The sequence below is a fragment of the Haliotis rufescens genome, unplaced genomic scaffold (assembly GCF_023055435.1).
Source record: "Haliotis rufescens isolate VD_foot unplaced genomic scaffold, xgHalRufe1.0.p SCAF_18, whole genome shotgun sequence".
NCBI classification, from domain to species: Eukaryota; Metazoa; Mollusca; class Gastropoda; order Lepetellida; family Haliotidae; genus Haliotis; species Haliotis rufescens.
In genome coordinates this window covers 15,939,292-15,965,868 of record NW_025963868.1, presented here as the reverse complement: position 1 = coordinate 15,965,868, position 26,577 = coordinate 15,939,292, and the positions used below count along the sequence as shown (strand labels likewise).

Sequence of the window (26,577 nt, the reverse complement as noted above, 5' to 3'; positions counted from 1 at the left end):
TAATGTATTAAATTGCTTGTGAAGGCATTAAAGCATATGTTTGCGGATATGAGTGGAACAAGGACTGTTTGACTGGGAATGTCATCACTGTATCTCTCTCCCAGTAGACCACTCATTATGTCCTGGGCCATAATGTCAGCACATTGCAGACATGGAGACAAAGCACTTTCAAATAACACTTGTCTTTCATCTCTACGGATGTAAGTTTTTGTTGATGTAAGTGAACTTAGTTTATCAGGAAATATGGGTTTAACAAAATACAGGTTTTTAAGAACATTTTGAAGCAACCAGAGATTCCATTAAGCTCTACACAGGTTTTCAAGACTTCCATTTATTTATAAATCGTCCAGTTATGGGATAGATTTAGAAGAACATGTTCTTTCAGTAAGCTGCAAGAAAGCATATCGGTTAATGTAGTTCTTCCATCAAGGGCTTTTCTGGTCTGAGCACTGTTTCACAGAGAGTCTATCATAATTCTATTTCTGTAACATTGACTTACAATACTTGAACGCTATGATCACTTTGTGGAATGCATGTACATGGATGTGGTCTGTTTGCTTGCTGGTCATGTACACCGAGGTGAGCAGTCTGTTTACATTGACTAGGAAGAGTCTGAGTGCAGCGGAGAAGCTCAATCTGCTTTGTTGTGGTAACGATCATGGCAAAGATCCTGTTCGGGCAGGGGGAAGTTTCATATTTCATTCTTTCTATTGACTAAACTGACCAATAGTTGGTTGTAGGTGGTGGTCCTTGGTGGTGGGTACTGTGGCTTACTAGGCTTCACTATTTGGCATAATGATACAGCTGAACAATCTATGTTGTATTGAACTTGTATTCATGGGATAGAGAATTCAGTGTTAGATTCACCAGCACTGTTGTTCTTTAGCCAGAACTTAATTCTCAATTGTTCAGGTTTGTATAGGACAAGTAGAAGTTACCAATATCTAGAAGGTGCATTTTGCTATACATCATCACAAGGACATGCGACTTAAAGGAATTAGATAGTCTGACCCTAGAGAATATGTTGAAAATGAGTTCAACTCAAGTCTAGAATGATTTGGCTAGTCTTGACTTTCTCAACTCTGAAATTGAGGATGTTCTGGGCTCCATTTGGATTTTATTATTTTTATTTTGTAGATATATATTTTTAAATACGATCACTTTATTGCTGGGACTAAATGTCAGCCTAGGAATCAATTTCTTCCACTGGATATAACATGCTGCCTCAAAGTAAAACTTGAGTAGGGCTAGACTTTCTGGATAATCTTAGTATCTTACAAGTCAGCTAAACAATCTTATCTGTACTGTCAGTAGAGCTGTAGTCAGCAAGGAACTGTTGTTTTTGTTATGCTATCTCCCTAGTAATGTAATGGGAATTGACTCATTTTCAACCAGCAAGTCTTGTCTACCTTAACGTAGCTGTGTGGGGGTTAACAGATGAGATTTGTTGTAGCTCAGCCTTTGTGTAGGGGAGGTAAGCAGGGCTGACGTGATGACACAGTCTCCCAGCATGTCAGATTTGAGTGGTGGTGGAAATATTGAATTTGGCTAACATCCAGCGCCCAACAAGTGGAGTATTACTATGTCAGAGCCACTCACAAGAATGTTTGTATGCCACTCTGTCAAGATACCATCATATTGTGTGCGTAACCTACATTTGTCATCCAGTGGACCATGTGTTTCATATATGTATGATGTAGCAACTAGTTTCTGTGAGTAAGTTTTGCTTAGGGCAGAGAAATTATGCTAGTCTTATTAGAAGCAGGGAAGAAATCTAACTATGCACTTATCATGTCATTTGGATGTATAGAGGAGCTGCTTCCACGAGACAGCACATCAGACCCTGCTCTGCGCAGTGTAGTGTGTTGATTGAGACATCGGCAAATCAAATGTGTCAAGTACAGTTCATCCAATCCTTTAACCAGACCTATACACACAGTATATATGACTGCCACATCCGAGGAAGGGAGTGGGCAGGGATACTCAGATGCTTCAACCAGTAGACTACTCCTGCCCCTCAGATGATCAGCAATATAGTTTGTGGTCAGCATTCATGATGATGATGATGATGATGATGATGATATGAGCAAAATAGGCAGGTACAATTAGTGGTGATTGGTTCCATAATGGACATGTTCCTTATGATGATGATGATGATATGAGCAAAATAGGCAGGTACAATTAGTGGTGATTGGTCCCACAATGGACATGTTCTATATGATGATGATGATGATGCAATTAGTGGTGATTGGTTCCATAGTGGACATGTTCCTTATGATGATGATGATGATGATGATGATGATTATATGAGCAAAATAGGCAGGTACAATTAGTGGTGATTGGTCCCACAATGGACGTATTCTATATGATGGTTTTCATGGTGATTGTGGTATGATTTTCCTTTCCGCATGGCTAGTACCAGAACATGAGATGTCCTTGTACTATTTCTGACTGCCATAAATCCTGAGGCATGCCAGTGATCTACGTAACTCTGTCGTCCAGGAGTTGGAGAGGGGAGGCAACCCAAGTAAACAGTCATTAGTCACCAAACCTTTTAAGTCAAGTGACTGGGTGACAGCAAACATAATTGACAATGTATTGACTTGAGGACTTCAGTAAGCTATGTGCTGCCCATCACAGGGCACATTGAGAAGGGTCCAGGGGGATATCCTGTTTTGAAACGTGAGTCGTCGTGATTAAAATGCTACAAGTATGTGTATTGGTGGGATGATCTCAGGGAGAGTGCAAGGGCTCAGATGTCTTGTTTCACATGTGCATGCTAGATTGGTGCCAGACCTACATGTCATGTTGGGCTTGTCACCAGATGTATCTTCCACAAGTTGCACCATAATGTGGCCTCTCTTCACTCCTCCAGGGAACATACTGACATTGAAATATACATTCTGTTGCACTGATCCAGAAAATGAGATTTATTTTACAATCATGTACAGTAAGTGGCTGATTTGGTGTGACAGTGATGGGGTGGGGTGGGGTGGGGTGGGGATGGGGGTTGGCTTGGGGGGTATTGGTAGGTGGCAGGTAATCAAATCAAGGAAATAAAGAAAAGCTGAATGACAGAGAATGGATACATATATCATAAATGACATACTTTGACTCGTTAAAAGTCATATTTGTTTTTGTTTGACAATTCTATGTCAACATGAAATTCTCGCGATCACGTGATCACGTGCGTGTGAGCCTTGACGATGACTGGTCAGACATGTTCCATGTAAAAAATAATACCCGGGAATAGCGAACAGCTGCTTCGCTTAGGGTTATTATTATTTTAAATATGTTTATTAAAGATTGCATATAATTAAGAAAATAATGGAATATATTATTCCTGATAAATAAAATAGTTTCAGATACAATTGTTGCCGATCCTTGCATTAAAAATCTTATAAAGTTATATCATTGGGTGTGTCTTGACCGAATCACCGGTCGATTCCAAGAAAACGTGTGTACAGCTGATTGCTGTTTCCAGCTAAGTTTACGAGAAAATACGCAAGGTAATCTTAATCCCTAAATATAAAACAATGCCTAGCAGAACAATAAATACTATTTAAACGGTAAATAAACATGTCTGGTGATTTTTTATCTCAAATTTCGAATTTGTACTGACGAAGTTTCTCAGCACCCGTTCGTCTGCCGGACTTCGCTGAAAGGGTACGGTGTAAAATTTTTCTGCGCATAATATTCAAATTTCTTTTTTTCCAAAATATTGAACCCGCTAGAGGGGGGTGCGCATTATACATGGGTGCGCACTATACTCAAGAAAATACGGTACACAATATCATATTGATATTTTCCAATACTGTCACAGAAGAATTAATACACAATTATATAAATTATACCCACTATCTTGGGGCATTTGTATGGACTGAGTTCCTATCTATGCCATGTAAACAGTACACGCTTCATCCTGTCTACATAACATTCAATATTGATGACATCACAGGTAGCCTTGTGTAACCCTTCTTCCCATCTCACAATCTGAAGGCTGGATTATTGAATGAAGGAGTACCATTTGAACAGTACAAATATATATAACTTGGGCCCCAATACGTTTTATTGCAATATGAGTTATGTGCCCATACATCAGCCCTAGTTATTTCTAAAGTGGCTATGATACCATCACAATACTGTTGCAATAATGTGGAGTCCTATTGCAATACAATCGCAATAATGAGATTATCCCCAAAAGTCACCACTAACTATCTGGGTATAAACATTCTTCATTGTATATCTGGACTTATGTATTTTATTAACTTTCTTTAAAATTTCATTCAATATTGTTTGCATTAATTTGGACAAACCACTTTATTTACAGCAGCACCAATCAGATTATTGCAGTGGCGCCTTAAAGGATGACATAAAATGGAGATTTATATCATCAATGCCATACTTTAACTCATACTTGTTGTAGTTTGACTGTTATGTCAACATATTGTTTCCGCAATCAAAATTTATGATTTAAACTGAAACAAAACAAAAGTGCTTTCCTCATGGTTAAATTATTTTGAATTAATATAGTAAAGGCTGCAACTACAATAAGACAATGTTATTGTTGATAGTTTTAGACAAAATTTCTTCCAATCATTTTACTGAATATTTGTTGATGGAATCACTGGTAGATCTGGAAGAAAATGTGTGTACAGCTTATTGCTTTTTCAGGCGTAGTTTACATGAAAAAAACTTAACTTCTGCATCTAAAACAATACCTTGCAGAAAGTAAATACTATTGAAATGGTAAATCATCATGTCTAGTGAAGTTTTATAGCAAGTTTTACATGTTCATTGACCAAGTTTGTTATCTCCTGTTCATTCACCTCAAGGTCTGATGAATAATGTGAACTGGTTGTCTGGTGAATAATGTGAACTGATTGTCTGGGGAATAATGTGAACTGATTGTCTGGGGAATAATGTGAACTGGTTGTCTGGGGAATAATGTGAACTGATTGTCTGGGGAATAATGTGAACTGGTTGTCTGGGGAATGTAGAATTGGTTGTCTTATGATTAATGTGAACTAATGGTCTGGTGAATAATGTGAACTGATGGTCTGGTGAATAATGTGAACTGGTTGTCTGGGGAATAATGTGAACTGGTTGTCTGGTAAATAATGTGAACGGATTGTCTAGTGAATAATGTGAACTGGTTGTCTTGTGATTAATGTGAACTAATGGTCTGGTGAATAATGTGAACTGATGGTCTGGTGAATAATGTGAACTGATGGTCTGGTGAATAATGTGAACTGATGGTCTGGTGAATAATGAGAACTGGTTGTCTGGTGAATGTAGAATTGGTTGTCTTGTGATTAATGTGAACTAATGGTCTGGTGAATAATGTGAACTGATGGTCTGGTGAATAATGTGAACTGATGGTCTGGTGAATAATCAAACAGATTGTCTAGTGAACAATGTGAACTGATGGTCTGGTGAATAATGTGAACTGATTGTCTGGTGAATAATGTGAACTAATGGTCTGGTGAATAATGTGAACTGATTGTTTGGTTAATAATGTGAACTGATGGTCTGGTGAATAATGTGAACGGATTGTCTAGTGAATGATGTGAACTGGTTGTCTGGTGAATATGTACTGATTGTCTGGTGAACAATGTGAACTAATGGTCTGGTGAATAATGTGAACTGATTGTTTGGTAAATAATGTGAACTAATGTGAATAAATATGTTGCAAACTGATGGTCTGGTTCAGGAGAACTGATGAACTATAGTGAAGTAATTCAAGACATCAACGCCAGAGAATAATGAGCCTTGTATATCTGCCACAACAGATTTCATATGGCTTTAACGTGGCAATAGAAGGATAAGAATGGACAGGATGAGAATGTGATGGATAGAGAATGGATAGACTTAGAGGATCAATCTTTAGTTCAAAGTGTGTATGTGTGTGGACATAGGAAGGAGAAGCCAGGAAACACTATACCCAAATTTCCTCTGATTGAGCCTTGTACATGTCAGTGCAGTGAAGGATTGATTGTCTGGGGCTAACAGAGCTTAACTGACAACGTGGCAGGGATGCTTGTAAAGATGGCAAGTGAAATTTCCACATGGGGCTCTTCAGTTCTCAGTTTTCAAACTATTACTTAAATGATTAAAGTTTTTCTCCTGAATGGTAATGTAACTACTTGAAATTGAAACATGGGTAAAACTATAGACTTAGTAGAGTAGTGCAATAGCTGTAATCAATGTTATCATCGAAGTAGTGCAATAGCTGTAATCATTGTTATCCCCCGCCGCGCGAAAGCGCGAAGCGGGGGATATAGTATTCACGACCGTCCGTACGTCCGTCCGTACGTCCGTACGTCCCACCTGTTTGTTGCCGCGATATCTCAAGAACTAAACACTGGATTGTCTTCATATTTGGAACTATGGTGTATATACAGACTCCGCAGACACCAGTCGGTTTTGGTGACCTTGATCCCATTTTCAAGGTCACAGCAGACAAATCTGCTTTTAGAGTTGGAAAACGGTGTTGCCGCGATATCTCAAGAACTAAACACTGGATTGTCTTCATATTTGGAACTATGGTGTATATACAGACTCCGCAGACACCAGTCGGTTTTGGTGACCTTGATCCCATTTTCAAGGTCACAGCAGACAAATCTGCTTTTAGAGTTGGAAAAAGGTGTTGCCGCGATATCTCAAGAACTAAACACTGGATTGTCTTCATATTTGGAACTATGGTGTATATACAGACACCGCAGACACCAGTCGGTTTTGGTGACCTTGACCCCATTTTCAAGGTCACAGCAGGCAAATCTGCTTTTGGAGTTGGAAAACGGTGTTGCCGCGATATCTCAAGAACTAAACACTGGATTGTCTTCATATTTGGAACTATAGTGTATATACAGACTCCGCAGACACCAGTCGGTTTTGGTGACCTTGATCCCATTTTCAAGGTCACAGCAGGCAAATCTGCTTTTAGAGTTGGAAAACGGTGTTGCCGCGATATCTCAAGAACTAAACCTCTCGATTGTCTTCATATTTGGAACTATGGTGTATATACAGACACCGCAGACACCAGTCGGTTTTGGTGACCTTGACCCCATTTTCAAGGTCACAGCAGGCAAATCTGCTTTTGGAGTTAGAAAACGGTGTTGCCGCGATATCTCAAGAACTAATCGCTGGATTGTCTTCATATTTGGAACTATAGTGTATATACAGACACCGCATACACCTGTCAGATTTGGTGACCTTGACCCCATTTTCAAGGTCACAGCAGGCAAATCTGTTTTTGGAGTTGGAAAACGGTGTTGCCACAATATCTCAAGAACTAATCGCTGGATTGTCTTCATATTTGGTACTATGGTGTATATGGCGGGGGATATTTCGTCACTCTGTGACAAATACTTGTTATAATTGAAGTAGTGCAATAGCTGTAATCAATGTTATAATTGAAGTAATGCAATAGCTGTAATCATTGTTATCATCGAAGTAGTGCAATAGCTGTAATCAATGTTATAATTGAAGTAATGCAATAGCTGTAATCAATGTTATAACTGAAGTAGTGCAATAGCTGTAATCATTGTTATAACTGAAGTAGTGCAATAGCTGTAATCAATGTTATAACTGAAGTAGTGCAATAGCTGTAATCAATGTTATAAATGAAGTAGGGCAATAGCTGTAATCATTGTTATCATCGAAGTAGTGCAATAGCTGTAATCATTGTTATAATTGAAGTAGTGCAATAGCTGTAATCAATGTTATAATTGAAGTAGTGCAATAGCTGTAATCAATGTTATCATTGAAGTAGGGCAATAGCTGTAATCAATGTTATCATTGAAGTAGTGCAATAGCTGTAATCATTGTTATCATCGAAGTAGTGCAATAGCTGTAATCATTGTTATAACTGAAGTAGTGCAATAGCTGTAATCAATGTTATAATTGAAGTAGTGCAATAGCTGTAATCAATGTTATAATTGAAGTAGTGCAATAGCTGTAATCATTGTTATAATTGAAGTAGTGCAATTGCTGTAATCAATGTTATAATTGAAGTAGTGCAATAGCTGTAATCATTGTTGTAATTGAAGTAGTGTTATAGCTGTAATCATTGTTGCAATTGAAGTAGTGCAATAGCTTTAATCATTGTTATAATCGTCATATTGCAGTGGCAGGATGACTTTATTTACCTTCCAACAACAGATATGTCCTGACTTAGACAACATGGGAGTCAAGGCCTAAATAGTCTGTCATTTCCTGTAATCCACAGATTGAATGAATGGATTTTGAATCTGTACCTATTTAGCTTCAAACCATGTACATTTTGGTTAAACAAACGGTATATTATTTACTGGAGGTGTTACAGCTGTCAAACTATTGATAGTGTATTAGCATAGAAGCAATGTCGACAACTGGTATTGTCATCGATATATGACTGTTGGTCAATTGCAGTGCATCAGTTGTTTGATGGATTGTTGCGGCTGTGAGTGACTGTTGTTGAATGCCTCCACTGTCGGCAGTATTCCAGCTCACTGCAACCTGTAAGTAATCCAGTCTGCTATATATGTTTAGTGACTGAAAATGCCATTTGGGCACAATGACATTTAATCTGTCCTCAGACCCTGACGCTTAATACAGGCTCTGGCTACTGGGGACCAGTTCTTCCCTGGAGCCCCAAAGGGCGCTGTGACATCAGGTGTGCAATCATCATCATCATCATCATCATCATCATCACGTGGAAGTAAAACTTAGTAAACTGTCTCTCAGTACACAGACATACCTCAGGAGTTCATTCTTTCTGTTTTACCAGTGAACCTACATGTCTAGAGAGAGGTGCAGGCCCATCAGTGTGTGTGAAGTAGTTTGGCAGGTGAAAACTGAAGCAGAAAAATATACTGTAGTACCAGCAGCTGCTAAATGTGTTGTTGAATGGGGCTAATTTTGCCGAATTGAGGCTCATGGTATTTGACTGTGTTTGACATGCCAAGTGTACTGTTTCTTTGGGCAAGAGATGGAAGGTAGTCATAGAAACTCCTTCCGCAGCAGTTGAACCTTGTGCTTTTGGAAAATGTCACCAGGACTGATAAGTATTTTTTATTTTTTCTGAACTAAAACTAGTTGTCTAATAAAGGTTTCTTAAGAAATGCCAAATACTTCACTAGTAACCTTCATGCTGAATTCCATTAATCTCCAATCATATGTAAGTATGGAAAATATTGATGTAGATCTGGCTTATTTGAACAACATGACTTGCAACAGATTTTTTCATATTGGTAAAAGCTGATGTATTATTTTGAGAACATTCTTAATTGTTTGTGCTCTTAAGGAGGTTACACACAGGAGGCATCAGTCTTCAGGGATTATGTTAATCAATGCATACTCAAAAGAAAATTGTTATTTAAAAAACTGTATCCAGCTGGTGGTTGATTAATTAAGTATGCTGTAGAATTTGTTGATGGTATTGCCTGAATCAAGTACTTGTGTGTGTTTACTTCGCGAAGAACTGGGTTAGAATTTGTCTTCATCCGGTGGTCAGACTCACTGACTTGGTTGATGCATGTTTTTGTATCCTGATTGTGTAAATCAATGCTCATGATGTCAATCACTGGATTGTCTGGTCCAGAATCTATTATTTACAGACCGGCATCACATAGCTGGAATATTACTGAGTGCAGTGTTAAGCAACATACAAATAAACAAACAACTTATATGTGTTCAGAAGGCTTGATACATAATTATGTGTACAAAAATATGTCTTTCTCTGTCATCCTAGTCTCTAAGTATGTACCTCTTTAGCTCTTCCACCACACTCCTTGTTCCTAGTCACAGGAACATAGATCGGATAGCATGTATTTTATGCTCATAGCTTACGAAAAGTTTGCGGACCTCTTGTTTGGAAGACATTTTAGTTTTTAATGCCATCGCAACTAATATAAAAAATAATTTGGCGTGCATATCACAAAGTGGTCTTGTGGTTACCTCATGTCAAAACCTCAGAAAGATTGGTTTATGCAATTTGTTCACAAACCAGCCCCATTTCCTTCAAACTCCAAACTGTTTGTGTCCATTCAGTAATATGCTTTGATGTACATGCTAGGTAATAACGTTATTGGTTTGAGTGAAAGATGTAGCCTGATGTATTTCCTTTCCAACTTCGTTGCTTTGTTACATTATCTTTTTCTCCTATATATTATCTTGGCCCCAAGAATAGTATTTTGGTTACCTGGACAATATGATAGGAGACTTGAGTATGTATAGACTAATGTGTAGACTTTTATTAGCAAACGTCTCAGTACAATTTTAATAGACTCATGGCTAAAATCGCATACCAACAAAAGGAACGAGTATGATAATATCACACAATCAAACTAGTCTAGAATTCATTTGTTCATGTTTTTGATTAATCAGTATTACATTTGGATGAAAACTGCTTTTACCCTAATGATGTCACCAGTAGCAGACTTTAATAATGACAGTGCAACTCAACCTGCATGCAATATGTTCTCTTCAAAGTCATACAGATGTTATCTTTCAAACAGTATATTTATCAGCATTTTCTGTGTATTCTGTTTGCTTGTCCGCACACAGTTTCAAGGTCCGATCTTGTTGAGATTATTTAAACCTACAACAATGGATTTATGGCTCTAGATGTGGGTTTTGACTGCTGGGATAATGTCATGAATGGATACAGTAAGGATGAAATGCTGTGTTTCTGTTTTGTTGTGATTGTTAAACATGGGCTCAGGCGGATCAAAGCCTCTTGATTTGTGATGGGTCTGATGGCAGTGACAGAATTGCACAAATATTGCAGCAGACTGCGTCCAGTTACAGATCCAATGTTTGACAAGAATACTGAATGTGAAACTGGTCAGCCTCCTGCTACTACTAGTTTGAAACACAGGGGAATGACATCCTTATTTATAAGCCTTGGGTGCCGTTGTACAAAACAACCTTATCGCTATGATCGTCGTAAGTCTATGTTAAGGTATGGGAGATCACCTTAGCGCTAAGATCGCTTTGTACAACAGCACCCTAGCCTGGATGCTTTGGTCTGAATCATTTATAAGCTTTGGTCTGAATCCTGAATAAGCCTTGGTCTGAATCATTTATAAGCCTTGGTCTGAATCCTGAATAAGCCTGAATCCTATATATATAAGACTTCGTTTGGAGGTCCTGACTCGATTATTTACAGACCGCTGTCATAAAGCTGGAATATTGCTGAGTGTGGCGTTAAACAACAAACAAACAAACAAAACAACATTTAATTAAGTTTGTTTTAATTATAAAATGTAACTTCTTTGATAGGCATTTAGAAGTTGGAGTACTAAGTAAGGATAAAAATTTATGGATGAACAACTTCTTTATTACAATTAAGAGCAACGTTTTGGTGTAGGTTCTAACACTGTAATCAAGCAAGTCACTGTCCTCGTGTATGAAAAATTTCAGATTAAGACGAAAGGTTTTGGTTAAATCGTGTTATTCTGAACGTTTTAGACAGGACATCATGACCTATATTGACTTTGTGGATGTATCATGCTAGGTAATGAGCTGTGATACAGGTTTCTCATGCATATATTTTGGAAATCTGGAAATGGAGACGACGAAAGCCGGGATGTCATTTAACTTACATTGCACACTTTTAGAAGTTTTTGTTGATTTGTTTCTTTATATAATTTATTTAAAGATTTGCTTGAGATGTCTTATTTTTGCATTTTTGTTACATGGACCTGTTGTCGAAGCGTGTAGCTGAGAAAAAACATTTTCAATAACATTGCGGGAAATAGTGAATAAATGTTTAATCTATCTATAAAATATGATAAGTTGAACTGAAATATGTATTTCAGATATTGTGAAATGTGATAGATTTAATACATGAATGATATGACAGGCAGGTTAATAAAATTCTATATTTAATGTGGCTACGGCTTGGCTGGTGTACCAACCTGCAGTGTCTGGGGACTCATGACTTCTGCGGTGTTGAAAGAGTTAAGCCTTGGTCTGAATACTATATGCGCTTTGGTCTGAATCCTAAATGAACCTTGGTCTGAATCCTATATATATGCCTTAGTCTGAATCCTATCTAAGCCTTGGTCTGAGTCCAAAATAAACCTTAGTCTGAATCTTATATATGCCTTGGTGTGAATCCTAGATAAACCTTGGTTTGAAAGCTATATATAGTGTTCCCTCGTTATTGCGCCCTTCAATAAAGCGCTAACTCGGTTATAGCGCGCGGTAAAGCATGGCTCCAAAAATTTACAAACATTTTCAATAAACTAAAGTTTTCCAATGACACAATGTTTTCTCCCATCTAAAAAAACATTACCAGGTGATCACTGCGATCACATAACACCGGAAATACCAGTCAACAAATCCGAACTAAAGTACGCAATTTAATCCTATTATAATATCTGGTAATACAAAAAATGTTCCTTGTTTATCGGGACTAATGTTTGCAATATATTTTTTAAATTATATTCAAAATTTCATTCGATAATTATAATAATGTTTACAATAATTTTGGCGAAATCGTATGCGAAGTGATCGGTAGATTGCACACCTCACCGTTATTTACAGCAACCACGGTCAGATTACCGCTATTGACACCTTGAAACGAACTTTAGTTGCCAGAGAATGGATACACATATCATAAATGCTGTACCAATGACTCGCTAAAAGTCATATATGAGGCAGTTTGACTATTAAATGTCAACATAACGTTTTCGTAATCGAAATACATGTTGCGCAGGAAGTCCCTACCATGACTGGTCATAATCGTTCCATACGTCAAAAAAAAATATCCTGCATACAGTCTATACCAAAGTGCTATGCTTATGGTTCTTATAATTTTAAGTATATATGGTGGAAGCTGCAACTAAAATTACACGCTATTGGAATATATTATTCCTGATAAAATAATAATTTCAGATACAATTTCTTCCGACCATTGCATCAAATTTCTTTAAAGTGGTATCACTGGGTATGTTTTAACTGAATCACCGGTAGATTGGGAGGAAACGTGTGCACAGCAGATTTCTATTTCCAGCTTAGTTTACGAAAAAATACGCACGGTAATCTTAATCTCTGCATATAAAACAGTGCCTTTGAGAGCAGGAAATACATTGTAAATGGTAAATCATCATGTCTGGTGATGTTTTATATCAAATTTCATACTTTTATTGACCAAGTTTGTTATAGATCTACCTGCTTATTGACCTGAAGGGATACGATATGTTGGATTTCTTAAAGCTCATATTAATACTCGATAATTTTTTTTTTACTCTATGAATCATAAATAACTTCTTTTCTAATCTCTTTTGAAACTCAGAAACTTGCAATGTAGATCGTGTTAGGTAGGCAGAGCATGTGTACTGTTAAACGTTAAACCACTGATCATCTATAACGCTCATCAATTATTTGGACCCTGAAGGTAGCTTTATAGCAAGGGATGCCTTGATTTAAATCCTTTATATGTCTTGGTATGAAACCTGAATAAGGCTTGGCCTCAATCTTATATGCCTTGGTTTGAATCCTATATATGCCTTGATCTGACTCCTATATAAGTCTTGATCTGAATCCTATAAGCCTTGGTCTGGATGCCTTGGTCTGAATCCGATATATGCCTTAGTGTGAAGCCTAAATAAACCTGGATTTGTGTCCTTTATTTGCCTTGATCTGAAGCCTAGATATGCCTTGGTCTGACTCCTATAAAATCCTTGGTCTGAATCCTATGACTTATATTCTATTAAACTATAGACTGTAAATGTTAGATTGTGCTGTGCTTGTGTGAGTTATGTATGGACCTGTGTTACTGTGTGTCAGATAAATACAATAAACAGTATCATTGTCCTCAGTGATAGAATGCGTCTCAGTATACCTGAATTCTGTAAAAGCACCTCCCTCATTTGTTGGTAGAAACGATAGGCTTGGAGTTATAGATAAGAAAATAAAATTCCTTAAGATCAAACTGAAAATAATTCACTTATATATGGGTATGACTCTGAATGTTTCACACAGTTAATTTTTTATTCCTCCAAGCTTTCTTCAGTTTGTTTCATGACATGATCACATGACAGATCTCTCAACTAATTCAAATAAAAAGCCAAATATTTTAGGACAACAGTTTTTGTATGGAATGGAAACAAAGTGACTTAAATCTATTCAGATGTTTATATTTTATTTTTTTTAGCTAAACAATTCAATGAATCTATAAAGATATGTTTTCTATAAAGTTTATATTTAACTTCTTATATCTTTTAGAGCTTTTTATGGAGTCATATAAACATGTTTTTGGTAAGTGTATTATTTTCTTGTAAGTACTTCCAATTTTTGCTGCAGGTGTCAACATTGGTAGTTACAGGAAAAACAGAGGTGTTGAGGCAGTGAAAAATGTGTAGCATTTGAATGGAAAAAAAATTGAAATATATTGTTTAAGATTCCTTTATTTCACACGCTCAGTTTATAGGATTAGAAATGCCAATCATATGTGCCACCAGCAGCAAGGGAATTCTTAAACTACAAAACATAGCAATTAGCCTGTGGCATGAAACAAATGATTTTCATGCCAACTTTGAAATACAAGAAACATTTAAAAAGATTTGTAGGTACATGTACACAGCAAGCAGTGCATGAAACAGTGCAGGGTCAAAAAGAAGCATGACACTCTTATGTCCATTTCATATTTTTCATGACCACTTCATTTGAAAACTGCAAAAGGTCTGAAGTTGTTCTGTGTATTTGTTGTGTTCACTGTGTATTCACTGGGCGGACATTGAATGGAGCGATACTCTGTTCATGGTATAGCATTACAAAAACTACAGCGAGAGTGCTGGGTGTTAGCAGTCCTGTGCTAATGTTCACTGCTTTCTCGGCGCACAGTAATTGAATTTCTTCAACCTTGTGGACTGAATTGAGTGGGAATGGTATTTAAAAGTCTTCTCTCTGATAGAGGCTTTTAACAATGACAGTTGGAGAAAAGTAGTGAAATGAACGGCTCAATGACATCAACATTACGACAGATTAAATGCCATTGAGGGTTGTTTACATTGATTTGTAGGTTTTGTTAATTTCTCAATCTCTGTGACAAAAACTTGTTAGATTTCCAACTGTGTAATTGACAGATAATAAAAGAAAGTGTTGTGTTTGGAAAGAGAGGTATTCTTCCAAGTCTGATTGAAGATTGGAGTGAAATAGTTCTAACTGGAATGAAATGGTATTTATGTTACTGCAGCAGGCTGTGATTGCGTGTGATATGCAGGGATGTGTTGAGGCATTAGTTTGATGGATGTGTTAAAAACAATACTGGAATGTCACCGGGGAAATGATATACATATTTGTCAAGATTTGCTTGGCCATAACTTTTGTTTTCTTTGGCAATACAATGGCCAACATCCTCCAAGCTGGTGGGCATATTTTCCGCTATCTGTTTTGAGATGCAGTTAATTTTTGTCACTGCATCAGGGTGTGGAATCCTTGTCACCATCTTGATGAGGAGAATCATGGTCAACGTCCTTGGGACTACTCATATGACTGCTACTCTAGTCACATTTAAGCTTCTTTCTGGTAAACTTTGGTGATTGTATTGATATTGTGATTGTCATGAGATATCTGCCTTGTTTCAGTGTATGCAGTGCAGAGGTTCAGTGAAGTGCCAACCAACACCTCGGTGATACAAGGCCAGTCCGCCCTCCTCCGCTGTGTGGTCCGAGACAAACAGGGATCCATACAGTGGACCAAGGATGGCTTTGCCCTGGGTAAGTTGGGTGATGATGATGATGATAAGTTGGGTGATGATGATGATGATGATGGTAATGCTGTCACTGATAGCTGACAAGATTGGTACATGTGCGATGATAATCCACAATGACATGTTAAGGATGCTGCTTGACTGTCGATAACATCAAGGCATACAATGCTCAACACTGAAAGTGAGTTGGTCATGAAATTCTATTTTTACAAAACCAAAGTATTATAAAGCATCTTATCTCAAAACTGTTTAACTGAAATACAGGGGATGTTGTCATGTTTTTTTTCCATTTATTACTCAGCATGAATGGTCCTCCTTTAGATAAATGTTGGGAATCAATTTTTGTGTATGTGAATACTTGCATAGAAGTCAAGTACAAAAAAACTGACAGTCTCCTAGTGTCAGCCCCAGGCCAGGCAAGTGTTGGGATCTCATCATACTCAAAGTCATCATCTTAAATGTTAAGTTGAAGTTTCTCCAGCAACATTTCACTTTGGCTAATGGGTAAGTGGTTTCTGCACTTGCACCTAAAGTGTTGCTAGCAATGATTGGAAATATCATGACTGATTAAAGAAACCTTCAATGTCAAAGTGTTCAACAAGACAACGCAAAGCCTATAAGGCAAAGTTAATTCCTGATGATTTATTGTTAGTTTTTCCCTCGATATTCTGGTCATGATACGATACGTATCTCGATACGCAACGATAAAAAAGAGTACTCCAGTACTCCAGCATATATTAAATGTCAAGGCTTCAAGCATGTCAGGATTGATACTTTCATTAGTTTAAAACAGTCAAAATTATTTTATAATAAGAAGACTACTTGTCAAGCTTCAAAGTGGAACTTTCTCTTACCCTCCGTCAAAACATGTCAAATTTCAAAACAGCTGGAAACTCCAAAGTTCAAACACAAGAAAATAATCAATGCACTTCACAGTGTAAATAGTTCAACTTAAGGTTCTGTTTCAGAAAAAATAAAATGTCAACATTGTCAGGGGACAGTGATACCCTCTCTAAACGGGGGTGGAGTTGTGGGGGGTAGATGACCAACACAATAGTACATGGTCTGCCTACCTAACACGATCTACGATGTACACTTCAGAGTTTGAAAAAGGATAAGAATAGATTCATAGTGTAAAAAACATATTTATTGAGTGTTATGCGCTTTTAAAACAACACAATGTATGTCTTCAGCAAATTCAGGTGAATAAACAGGTATTACAAACCTGGTCAATAAAAATATGAAATTTGATATAAAACATCACCAGACACGTTGACTTACCATTAACATTCTATTTTCTGCTCTCCAAGACGTTGTTTTATATGCAGAGATTTAGATTATCATGTGTATTGTCTCGTAAACTGAGCCGGATATAGCAACCAGCTGTACACACATTTTCTCCCAATCTATTCAGTTAAAAAGTACCCAGTGATATAAGTTCAAAGAATTTGAATGCAATGGTTGGAAGAAATTGTATCTGAAATTATTGTTTTATCAGGAATAAAATTTTTCAATATCGTGTTACGTTTTTACGTATGGTACAATATGACCAGTCACCGTAGAGAATTCCCGCACTACATGTATTTCGATTGCAAAAACGTTATGTTGACATGCAATTGTCAAGTTGCCACAAATATGTTTTTCGAAGAGTCAAAGTATGGCATTTATGATATATGTATCCATTCACTGGCAACTAAAGTTCGTTGCAACCTGCAATCTGACCGTGGTTGCTGTAAGTAACGGTGAGTAGTGCGATCTACTGATCACTTCACATACGATTTCGCCGAAATTAATGTAAACAATATTGAATGAAATTTTGAATAAAATTAATAAAATATATTACAAACATAAGTCCAGATATACAATGAACACGTTTTTATAACCAGATAGTATAATAATAGGATTGAATTGCGTACTTGAGTTCGGATTTATTGACTGGAAATTTTCCGGTGTTCCCCGCTCGCGCTGATAATGTTTTTCGTGATTGGGAAAAACATCCTGTCAGTGAAGAAACATGAGCTTATTAAAATGTAAGTAAGTTTTGGGAGCCATGCGTTACTGCGCTCTATAACCGAGTTAGCGCTATATTGAAGTGTGCAATAGCCAGGGAACATTGTACAAAGATGTGCATTCCGTATCATGGTGTATCGATAAAAAGACCCATGTGTATCGTGTATCGTATCGTTGGTCAAGTATCGCGATGCATCGGAATATCAGTGTATCGTTTCACCCTTAGTATTTAAGCAAAAAAAATTGAATTTCAACACTGACAGCAACATTGCTGTCTTTATATTGTTTTAAAGTGTTGATAGTATATTTAGGTAAGCTACAGTGTCATGGCACTATTTCTGGTTTGCATGTGCTGTAAGCATGTTCTGCAGGCACTCTTACACTATCAGAATTTTCACTGTACCTGAATACTATCAGTGACTTGTACCTGTATCAGTAACGCATGAAACTACATGAATATGAACAGTATTAATGAGTGGTGAATTTCCTCACAAAAATAATGATATTACCAATAACTGTGTGTTACCTGTACTTCAAAAGGGGTCATTATTGATATTCATCTTCAGTGTTCAAGGCTAAACGTCTGGTAATGCATAATGAATCTTGTATGTTCCCTGAAGTGGTTGTCTGTCAAAACAGAATCTAAAATGTTAGGGTTTCTTATACTAGAATTCTTGAGCTACTATTACATGTGACTCATGATATCCTATATGGTATTGCTAACAATGTATATTATGATGGCAACAGCTCTTGAAGAGCCTTCTTCCTGCTAGAAGACACTGTAAATGTCCAGGGCTAGTTCCATTGTGTGCTGACCTCATATATATTTACAGTTCCTTTGCATGAAGCTGAAGTAAGTGTATTTCTCTCAGCAGAGCCTGCAAACAAATTGCTTATGAGATTGACAAGCCTGTATGACATAATCTCCTCCTGAATGATTTGGAATGAAAATGTATTGTCAGAAAGGCCAGAAATGGCTCATAGCAGAGGCCATAAATCAGGAAATTTGGAAACTATGAAGCTATTTTGCGCATGATAAACAAGTCTTTATAACCAAATTTGCCAGAAAATGTTTTTGTAGAAGCAAAATTTTGCAAAAAGGATTAGATTAAAAGAGCATGGCTTGTTGATGGGATTTGATGATGAGACAACAGTGATTAAATCTGGCGTAAGCCTCCACCAGTTTCATGGCTCATCATCACTGGTTCATCAAGCTGCAGTTTATTACATAGAGGGTGTTCCTTCAATGGACCGCTTGTTGGTTGCATCGATCCTATGCTCTCTTGTGGTTCTTGCTGTGACGTTTACGATGGGTTTAACAGTCATTTAGTGGTTTAAACACAGCATTAAAACCTGTTAGGTCATTTTCTCTGGTTCATTATCAACCCCCTCCTGCCTCACCAGCCACAGCAGTGTCCTGTCTCCATTGGGACACCATTTGGAATAGAAATGGAATTCCGGAGTCGACAAAATAGGTTGAGAGTGAATTAACCTTAAAGCTGACTTTTTCAAATAAAGCTCCTGATAGCATTTCTTAGAGTAGATGCCTAGTCCTCTAATTAGAAAAAAAAGAGAAAAAACATTGTTCTTGAATTGAGTTAAAAGCCTTTTTTGTTACAAGCAAAATCTTTGATAAGTGTAATCCTCGAAGCCAGACAGGCAGATCTAGTATAGACTGTGGGATGTACACCATGTGATGACGCTGCCTGACGTGGATGTGTTGTTCGCAGGAGGTAGCAGGGTGTCAAGAACATCACACCCAGTAACATGTAATGAGCACATACTGGAGTGGACAGGTGAATAAAAAGCCCTTCCGCGACATAAAAAGCACAGTCTGGGATTTTAAAGAAGGAAAACAAGATCTAGGACATTATGAGAAGAATATGATTTGTCTAGTGCAGTGAAATGCAAGGTAGAATAAATTGTCATTGACATTATAAGCAGATTATTGTGTGAATGAAATATAAAAGGTTAATAAAACATTGTCTAATACTATGAAATAAAATATGTCAATGATAATAAAGGAGGATTGTCTAGGACAATATAGGAAGAATGAAATGTCTAGGACATAAAAGGAAAAAACAAAAACCTTTCTGTGATATTACAAAAGGAATATTGTCTATGCCGTGGAGAAAGGTTATTATAAGCTTGTGTCTAGATTTATAGGCAAAATAGCTGTGTCTTGAGTAACATGAATAAAGAAAATGATTAAACTGCGTTAATGGTTTAGTCTCTTCACAGCACTCCTACCTGTGTCCATGACTTCACCAGCACTGGTATCTGATGTTGTCACAGCCAACTCCTTGTCTACCTGTGTCAGTGACGTCGCCTACACAATACATACCCCAGCAGCAGGATCTGATGTTGTCACAGCCAACTCCTTGTCTACCTGTGTCAGTCACGTCACCTACACAATACATACCCCAGCTGCAGGATCTGATGTTGTCACAGCCAACTCCTTGTCTACCTGTGTCAGTGACTTCACCTACACAATACATACCCCAGAAGCAGGATCTGATGTTGTCTCAGCCAACTCCTTGTCTACCTGTGTCAGTGGCGTCACCTACACTATACATACCCCAGCAACAGGATCTGATGTTGTCACAGCCAACTCCTTGTCTACCTGTGTCAGTGACTTCACCTACACAATACATACCCCAGCAGCAGGATCTGATGTTGTCACAGCCAACTCCTGGTCTACCTGTGTCAGTGGCGTCACCTACACAATACATACCCCAGCTGCAGGATCTGATGTTGTCACAGCCAACTCCTTGACTACCTGTGTCAGTGGCGTCACCTACACAATACATACCCCAGCAGCAGGATCTGATGTTGTCACAGCCAACTCCTTGTCTACCTGTGTCAGTGACTTCACCTACACAAAACATACCCCAGCTGCAGGATCTGATGTTGTCACAGCCAACTCCTTGTCTACCTCTGTCCATGTGATGTTACCTACACAATACATACCCCAGCAGCAGGATCTGATGTTGTCACAGCCAACTCCTTGTCTACCTGTGTCAGTGGCGTCACCTACACAATACATACCCCAGCAGCAGGATCTGATGTTGTCACAGCCAACTCCTTGTCTACCTGTGTCAGTGGCGTCACCTACACTATACATACCCCAGCAGCAGGATCTGATGTTGTCACAGCCAACTCCTTGTCTACCTGTGTCAGTCACGTCACCTACACAATACATACCCCAGCAGCAGGATCTGATGTTGTCACAGCCAACTCCTTGTCTACCTCTGTCCATGTGACTTCTCCTACACAATACATACCCCAGCAGTTGGATCTGATATTGTCACAGCCAACTCCTTGTCTACCTGTGTCCATGATGTCACTTACACAATACATACCCAAGCAGTAGGATCTGATATCCCCTTGTCTACCTGTGTCCATGTGACGTCACCTACGCAATACATACCCCAGCAGCAGGATCTGATGTTGTCACAGCCAACTCCTTGTCTACCTGTGTCAGTCACGTCACCTACACAATACATACCCCAGCAGCAGGATCTGATGTTGTCACAGCCAACTCCTTGTCTACCTCTGTCCATGTGACTTCTCCTACACAATACATACCCCAGCAGTTGGATCTGATATTGTCACAGCCAACTCCTTGTCTACCTGTGTCCATGATGTCACTTAAACAATACATACCCAAGCAGTAGGATCTGATATCCCCTCGTCTACCTCTGTCCATGTGACTTCACCTACATAATACATACCCCAGCAGTTGGATCTGATGTTGTCACAGCCAACTCCTTGTCTACCTGTGTCAGTGGCGTCACCTACACAATACATACCCCAGCAGCAGGATCTGATGTTGTCACAGCCAACTCCTTGTCTACCTGTGTCAGTGACGTCACCTACACAATACATACCCCAGCAGCAGGATCTGATGTTGTCACAGCCAACTCCTTGTCTACCTGTGTCAGTGACGCCACCTACATAATACATACCCCAGCAGCAGGATCTGATGTTGTCACAGCCAACTCCTTGTCTACCTGTGTCAGTGGCGTCACCTACACAATACATACCCCAGCAGTTGGATCTGATGTTGTCACAGCCAACTCCTTGTCTACCTGTGTCAGTGGCGTCACCTACACTATACATACCCCAGCAGCAGGATCTGATGTTGTCACAGCCAACTCCTTGTCTACCTGTGTCAGTGGCGTCACCTACACAATACATACCCCAGCTGCAACATCTGATGTTGTCACAGCCAACTCCTTGTCTACCTGTGTCCATGACGTCACCTACACAATACATACCCCAGCAGCAGGATCTGATGTTGTCACTGCCAACTCCTTGTCTACCTGTGTCAGTGGCGTCACCTACACTATACATACCCCAGCAACAGGATCTGATGTTGTCACAGCCAACTCCTTGTCTACCTGTGTCAGTGACTTCACCTACACAATACATACCCCAGCAGCAGGATCTGATGTTGTCACAGCCAACTCCTTGTCTACCTCTGTCCATGTGACTTCTCCTACACAATACATACCCCAGCAGTTGGATCTGATGTTGTCACAGCCAACTCCTTGTCTACCTGTGTCCATGTGACTTCACCTACACAATACATACCCCAGCAACAGGATCTGATGTTGTCACAGCCAACTCCTTGTCTACCTGTGTCAGTGACGTCACCTACACAATACATACCCCAGCAGCAGGATCTGATGTTGTCACAGCCAACTCCTTGTCTACCTGTGTCCATGTGACTTCACCTACACAATACATACCCCAGCAGTTGGATCTGATGTTGTCACAGCCAACTCCTTGTCTACCTGTGTCAGTCACGTCACCTACACAATACATACCCCAGCAGCAGGATCTGATGTTGTCACAGCCAACTCTTTGTCTACCTGTGTCCATGATGTCACCTACACAATACATACCCAAGCAGTAGGATCTGATATCCCCTTGTCTTCCTCTGTCCATGTGACTTCACCTACATAATACATACCCCAGCAGTTGGATCTGATGTTGTCACAGCCAACTCCTTGTCTACCTGTGTCAGTGGCGTCACCTACACAATACATACCCCAGCAGCAGGATCTGATGTTGTCACAGCCAACTCCTTGTCTACCTGTGTCAGTCACGTCACCTACACAATACATACCCCAGCAGCAGGATCTGATGTTGTCTCAGCCAACTCCTTGTCTACCTGTGTCCATGATGTCACTTACACAATACATACCCAAGCAGTAGGATCTGATATCCCCTTGTCTACCTGTGTCCATGTGACGTCACCTACACAATACATACCCCAGCAGCAGGATCTGATGTTGTCACAGCCAACTCCTTGTCTACCTGTGTCAGTCACGTCACCTACACAATACATACCCCAGCAGCAGGATCTGATGTTGTCTCAGCCAACTCCTTGTCTACCTGTGTCCATGATGTCACTTACACAATACATACCCAAGCAGTAGGATCTGATATCCCCTTGTCTACCTGTGTCCATGTGACGTCACCTACACAATACATACCCCAGCAGCAGGATCTGATGTTGTCACAGCCAACTCCTTGTCTACCTGTGTCAGTGGCGTCACCTACACAATACATACCCCAGCAGTTGGATCTGATGTTGTCACAGCCAACTCCTTGTCTACCTGTGTCCATGTGACGTCACCTACACAATACATACCCCAGCAGCAGGATCTGATGTTGTCACAGCCAACTCCTTGTCTACCTGTGTCCATGATGTCACCTACACAATACATTCCCCAGCAGTAGGATCTGATGTTGTCACAGCCAACTCTTGTGTCTGAGTTGTTTATCCAATGAACCCATGACATGAGTTTAATCTTCTCAGCCCACTTCAATTTAATGGTTAATGAAGTAAAGCTGTGCTCCGTGTATATTAATTTTCTAATATAAGGCAATACATTGTTAAAGTGTCAAACAGTCTCTTAAAAGTGGCACCTGACAAAGCTGGTTGATATCAGTCATATGAACATCAGCTTGTGGCTTACATATGTGTATGAGGGGACTTTTATTGAGTTTTCTTCATATGGCTCCACTGGAGGCAAGTCAGTTCTTTTCACAATCCATTTTAAAATATGCAGGTAGTGACTAGCATTGTGGCTTGTTTTAATAACTCCTGGCTTTCATAATTTGGTACTCGACACTGATAAGTTCTGAAATTACTGACCTCTGAGTGAGGAGAAGTTATTTTGTTCAGTGACACGAAAGATGTAGAGTTGAGATGGAAATATTCTGATTTGACATATGAAAAGTGTCAGACCAGTGTGGAAAAATTCCTTTATTTGGTACATTTAATAACAAAGTGTTCATGGCAGACTGAGTGAAAAAAAAGACCCAAAATCAATGGGCCCCTTAAGGCTATTACAGTCATGATGGCAGCGGCTCAGCAGGAAAGAAGGATGGAACTTTGCATCTGTTTTCGCTGAATCAAATTTAGGGAGAATTGAAGGGGAGGATTTTAGATGTCATGGATAGTGATAGTGAAGAATTATATGTAACCATTGTAAGCTTGCAGCAAATCCCTATTTTGTAATACAAGGATATATTTCTCCTTCAAACTGAAGTCATTGGGCAGGCTGTGGTCACCAGTCTGCAGGGATGGCTCCAACATGGTGAAGGAGGATTCTGGTGTTCACAATATTTATTGTTGTGCAAACTGATGTTTGTTGATGAAATCTGGTATTATATCCGCTGATTGTTTGTGTTGTAATTGTCATGTAGTGAGCAAGATGCTGTACATGTGTACAGTGTTTAGGGAGGAGCAGAGGGTGGAGAACTCACTGCTTGTCACATGCTTGGAGTTGAGTATTAGTGTGTCTATTACGCCGTCTACTGTAATGTATATATAGTTCTACTATTATTACATTTGGGCTTCTTGCATTGTTAACATTGTTTGCTGCAACCTGTGTCAGCCAGCAGATAGATACAGCAAATATGAAGTTATTGGATGAAACAGTGCTATGGTTATGATATTGACAGAGCTGTCTTCAGCTCTCTACTTCTAACATTATGACTGCTGCTATCAAGAAGACCCTTGTATGTAGCTGCATCATCAGTAAATACTTGGGTTGCTGACCAGAGGTATTTTGTAAAAATATCACCCAGTTTAATTTTCATTAAATGTGAAGCCAAGCTTTAACTCTAGCAGTCACAAAAATCAATATAAAAGTTGACATGTGGTGTTTAAAGCTTTAAAGTCCAGACACGTTGATTTTGACAGTTCACTTGCCTCATGACTACTAACATTTGTTGATTTCCACCCCAGCACTCACTGGTGTGTTACTGCCAGCTCATATGCATTAAGCTTATATGTTGACAAACTTTACAATGCAGGGCTATATGCTGGGCTATTCAGGGCTATGCTGGGCTATTTTTAAGTTATACATGGTTGTGCTTGGTTGTACAGGGCTGTGTTAGGCTATGCTGGGATATGCAGGGCTATACTTGATTATACAGTACTGTACTTGACTATGTAGAGCTGTGCTTGGTTATTCAGGGATGTACAGGGCTGTGCTGGGCTATGCATGACTGTGCAGAGCTGTGCTGGGCTATGTTAGGCTATGCAGGGCTGTGCTAGGCTATGTTAGGCAATGCAGGGCTGTGCAGTGCTATGTTAGGCTATGCAGCGCTGTCCTGGGCTATGTAAGGCTATGCAGGGCTGTGCTAGGCTATGTTAGGCAATGCAGGACTGTGCAGGGCTGTGCTAGGCTATGTTAGGCTATGCAGGACTGTGCAGAGCTGTGCTGTGCTATGTTAGGCAATGCAGGGTGTGCTGGACCATGTTAGGCTATGCAGGGCTATGTTAGACTGTGCAGGGATGTGCCGGGATATGTTAGGCTATGCAGGGTTGTGCTGGGCTGTGTAAGGCTATGCAGGGCTGTGTTGGTCTATGTTAGGCTATGGAGGGCTGAGCTGGGCTATGTTAGTCTAAGCAGGGCTTTGCTGTGTTGTGTTAGGCTATGCAGGGCTGTGCTGGGCTATGTTAGGCTATGCAGGGCTGTGCTGGGCTATGTTAGGTTATGCAGGGCTGTGCTGGTCTATGTTAGGCTATGCAGGGCTGTGCTGGGCTGTGTTAGGTTATGCAGGGCTGTGCTGGTCTATGTTAGGCTATGGAGGGCTGTGCTGGGCTATGTTAGGCTATGGAGGGCTGTGCTGGGCTATGTTAGGCTATGGAGGGCTGTGCTGGGCTATGTTAGGCTATGGAGGGCTGTGCTGGGCCATGTAGGGCTGGGATCTGAATTTTGATTAAGGTCTAGAACATGTATCTGAACCCCATAGTTTGACTGTCAAAAGAGAATTTAATTCACATGCATTATGTTCAGATTGGATTGAGTTTTGACTCTTAATGGATGTGCTTGCTCTTTACACTGACTCACAAAAAGTCCCCATAATACTGATGAAAAGCTTCTAAAACAAATTTGCTGTTCTTCTGATTTGATTCATAAGATTATTCATTAGTATGTTTGAGTGTTGCATAAGGCCATGATGGTGCATAGTTAATCAGAGTGATTATCTTGGCTGTTAGCTCTGCCAATATTTATCCTACTCACAAGCTGTTGGCTTGACAATAGTATCCTCTTTCAGTACAATTGTTTCTATTTGCAATGCAAATTGTCAGCAGAAAATGTCAAAATTTAGAATAAAAATATTGTAGATGACTGAACTCTACCAGGATAGACATAGAGCAGCTTGCTCCATCTGTGCAGCAGGAGCAGCAACTGCCAGGGACCAGAAGGTGTGGCAGTGGTGGGAGGCATATTGCCATGTCTTCACTTGTCATACATCCCATCATGGTCGGGATCACATGTTGGCCCTATTGTGGGTGAGCTGTTTGGTGTATCACATGTCCACATTGGATTTCA

General features: G+C 39.3%; 1 protein-coding gene across 5 annotated transcripts in view; it reads left to right on the top strand.

Annotated features, from left to right (window-relative positions):
• LOC124116188 (nephrin-like) overlaps positions 1-26,577 on the top strand; it is a 275,714-nt gene that overhangs the window by 190,874 nt on the left and 58,263 nt on the right. For 4 of the 5 annotated variants that reach the window (XM_046477441.2, XM_046477437.2, XM_046477438.2 and 1 more), the window contains exon 2: positions 15,579-15,710. In XM_046477441.2, the coding sequence (XP_046333397.1) occupies positions 15,579-15,710 (132 nt within the window). Of the gene's footprint in view, positions 1-1,491; positions 1,643-15,578; positions 15,711-26,577 lie in introns of those variants that run through there. The other variant, XM_046477439.2, reaches the window with a different exon arrangement.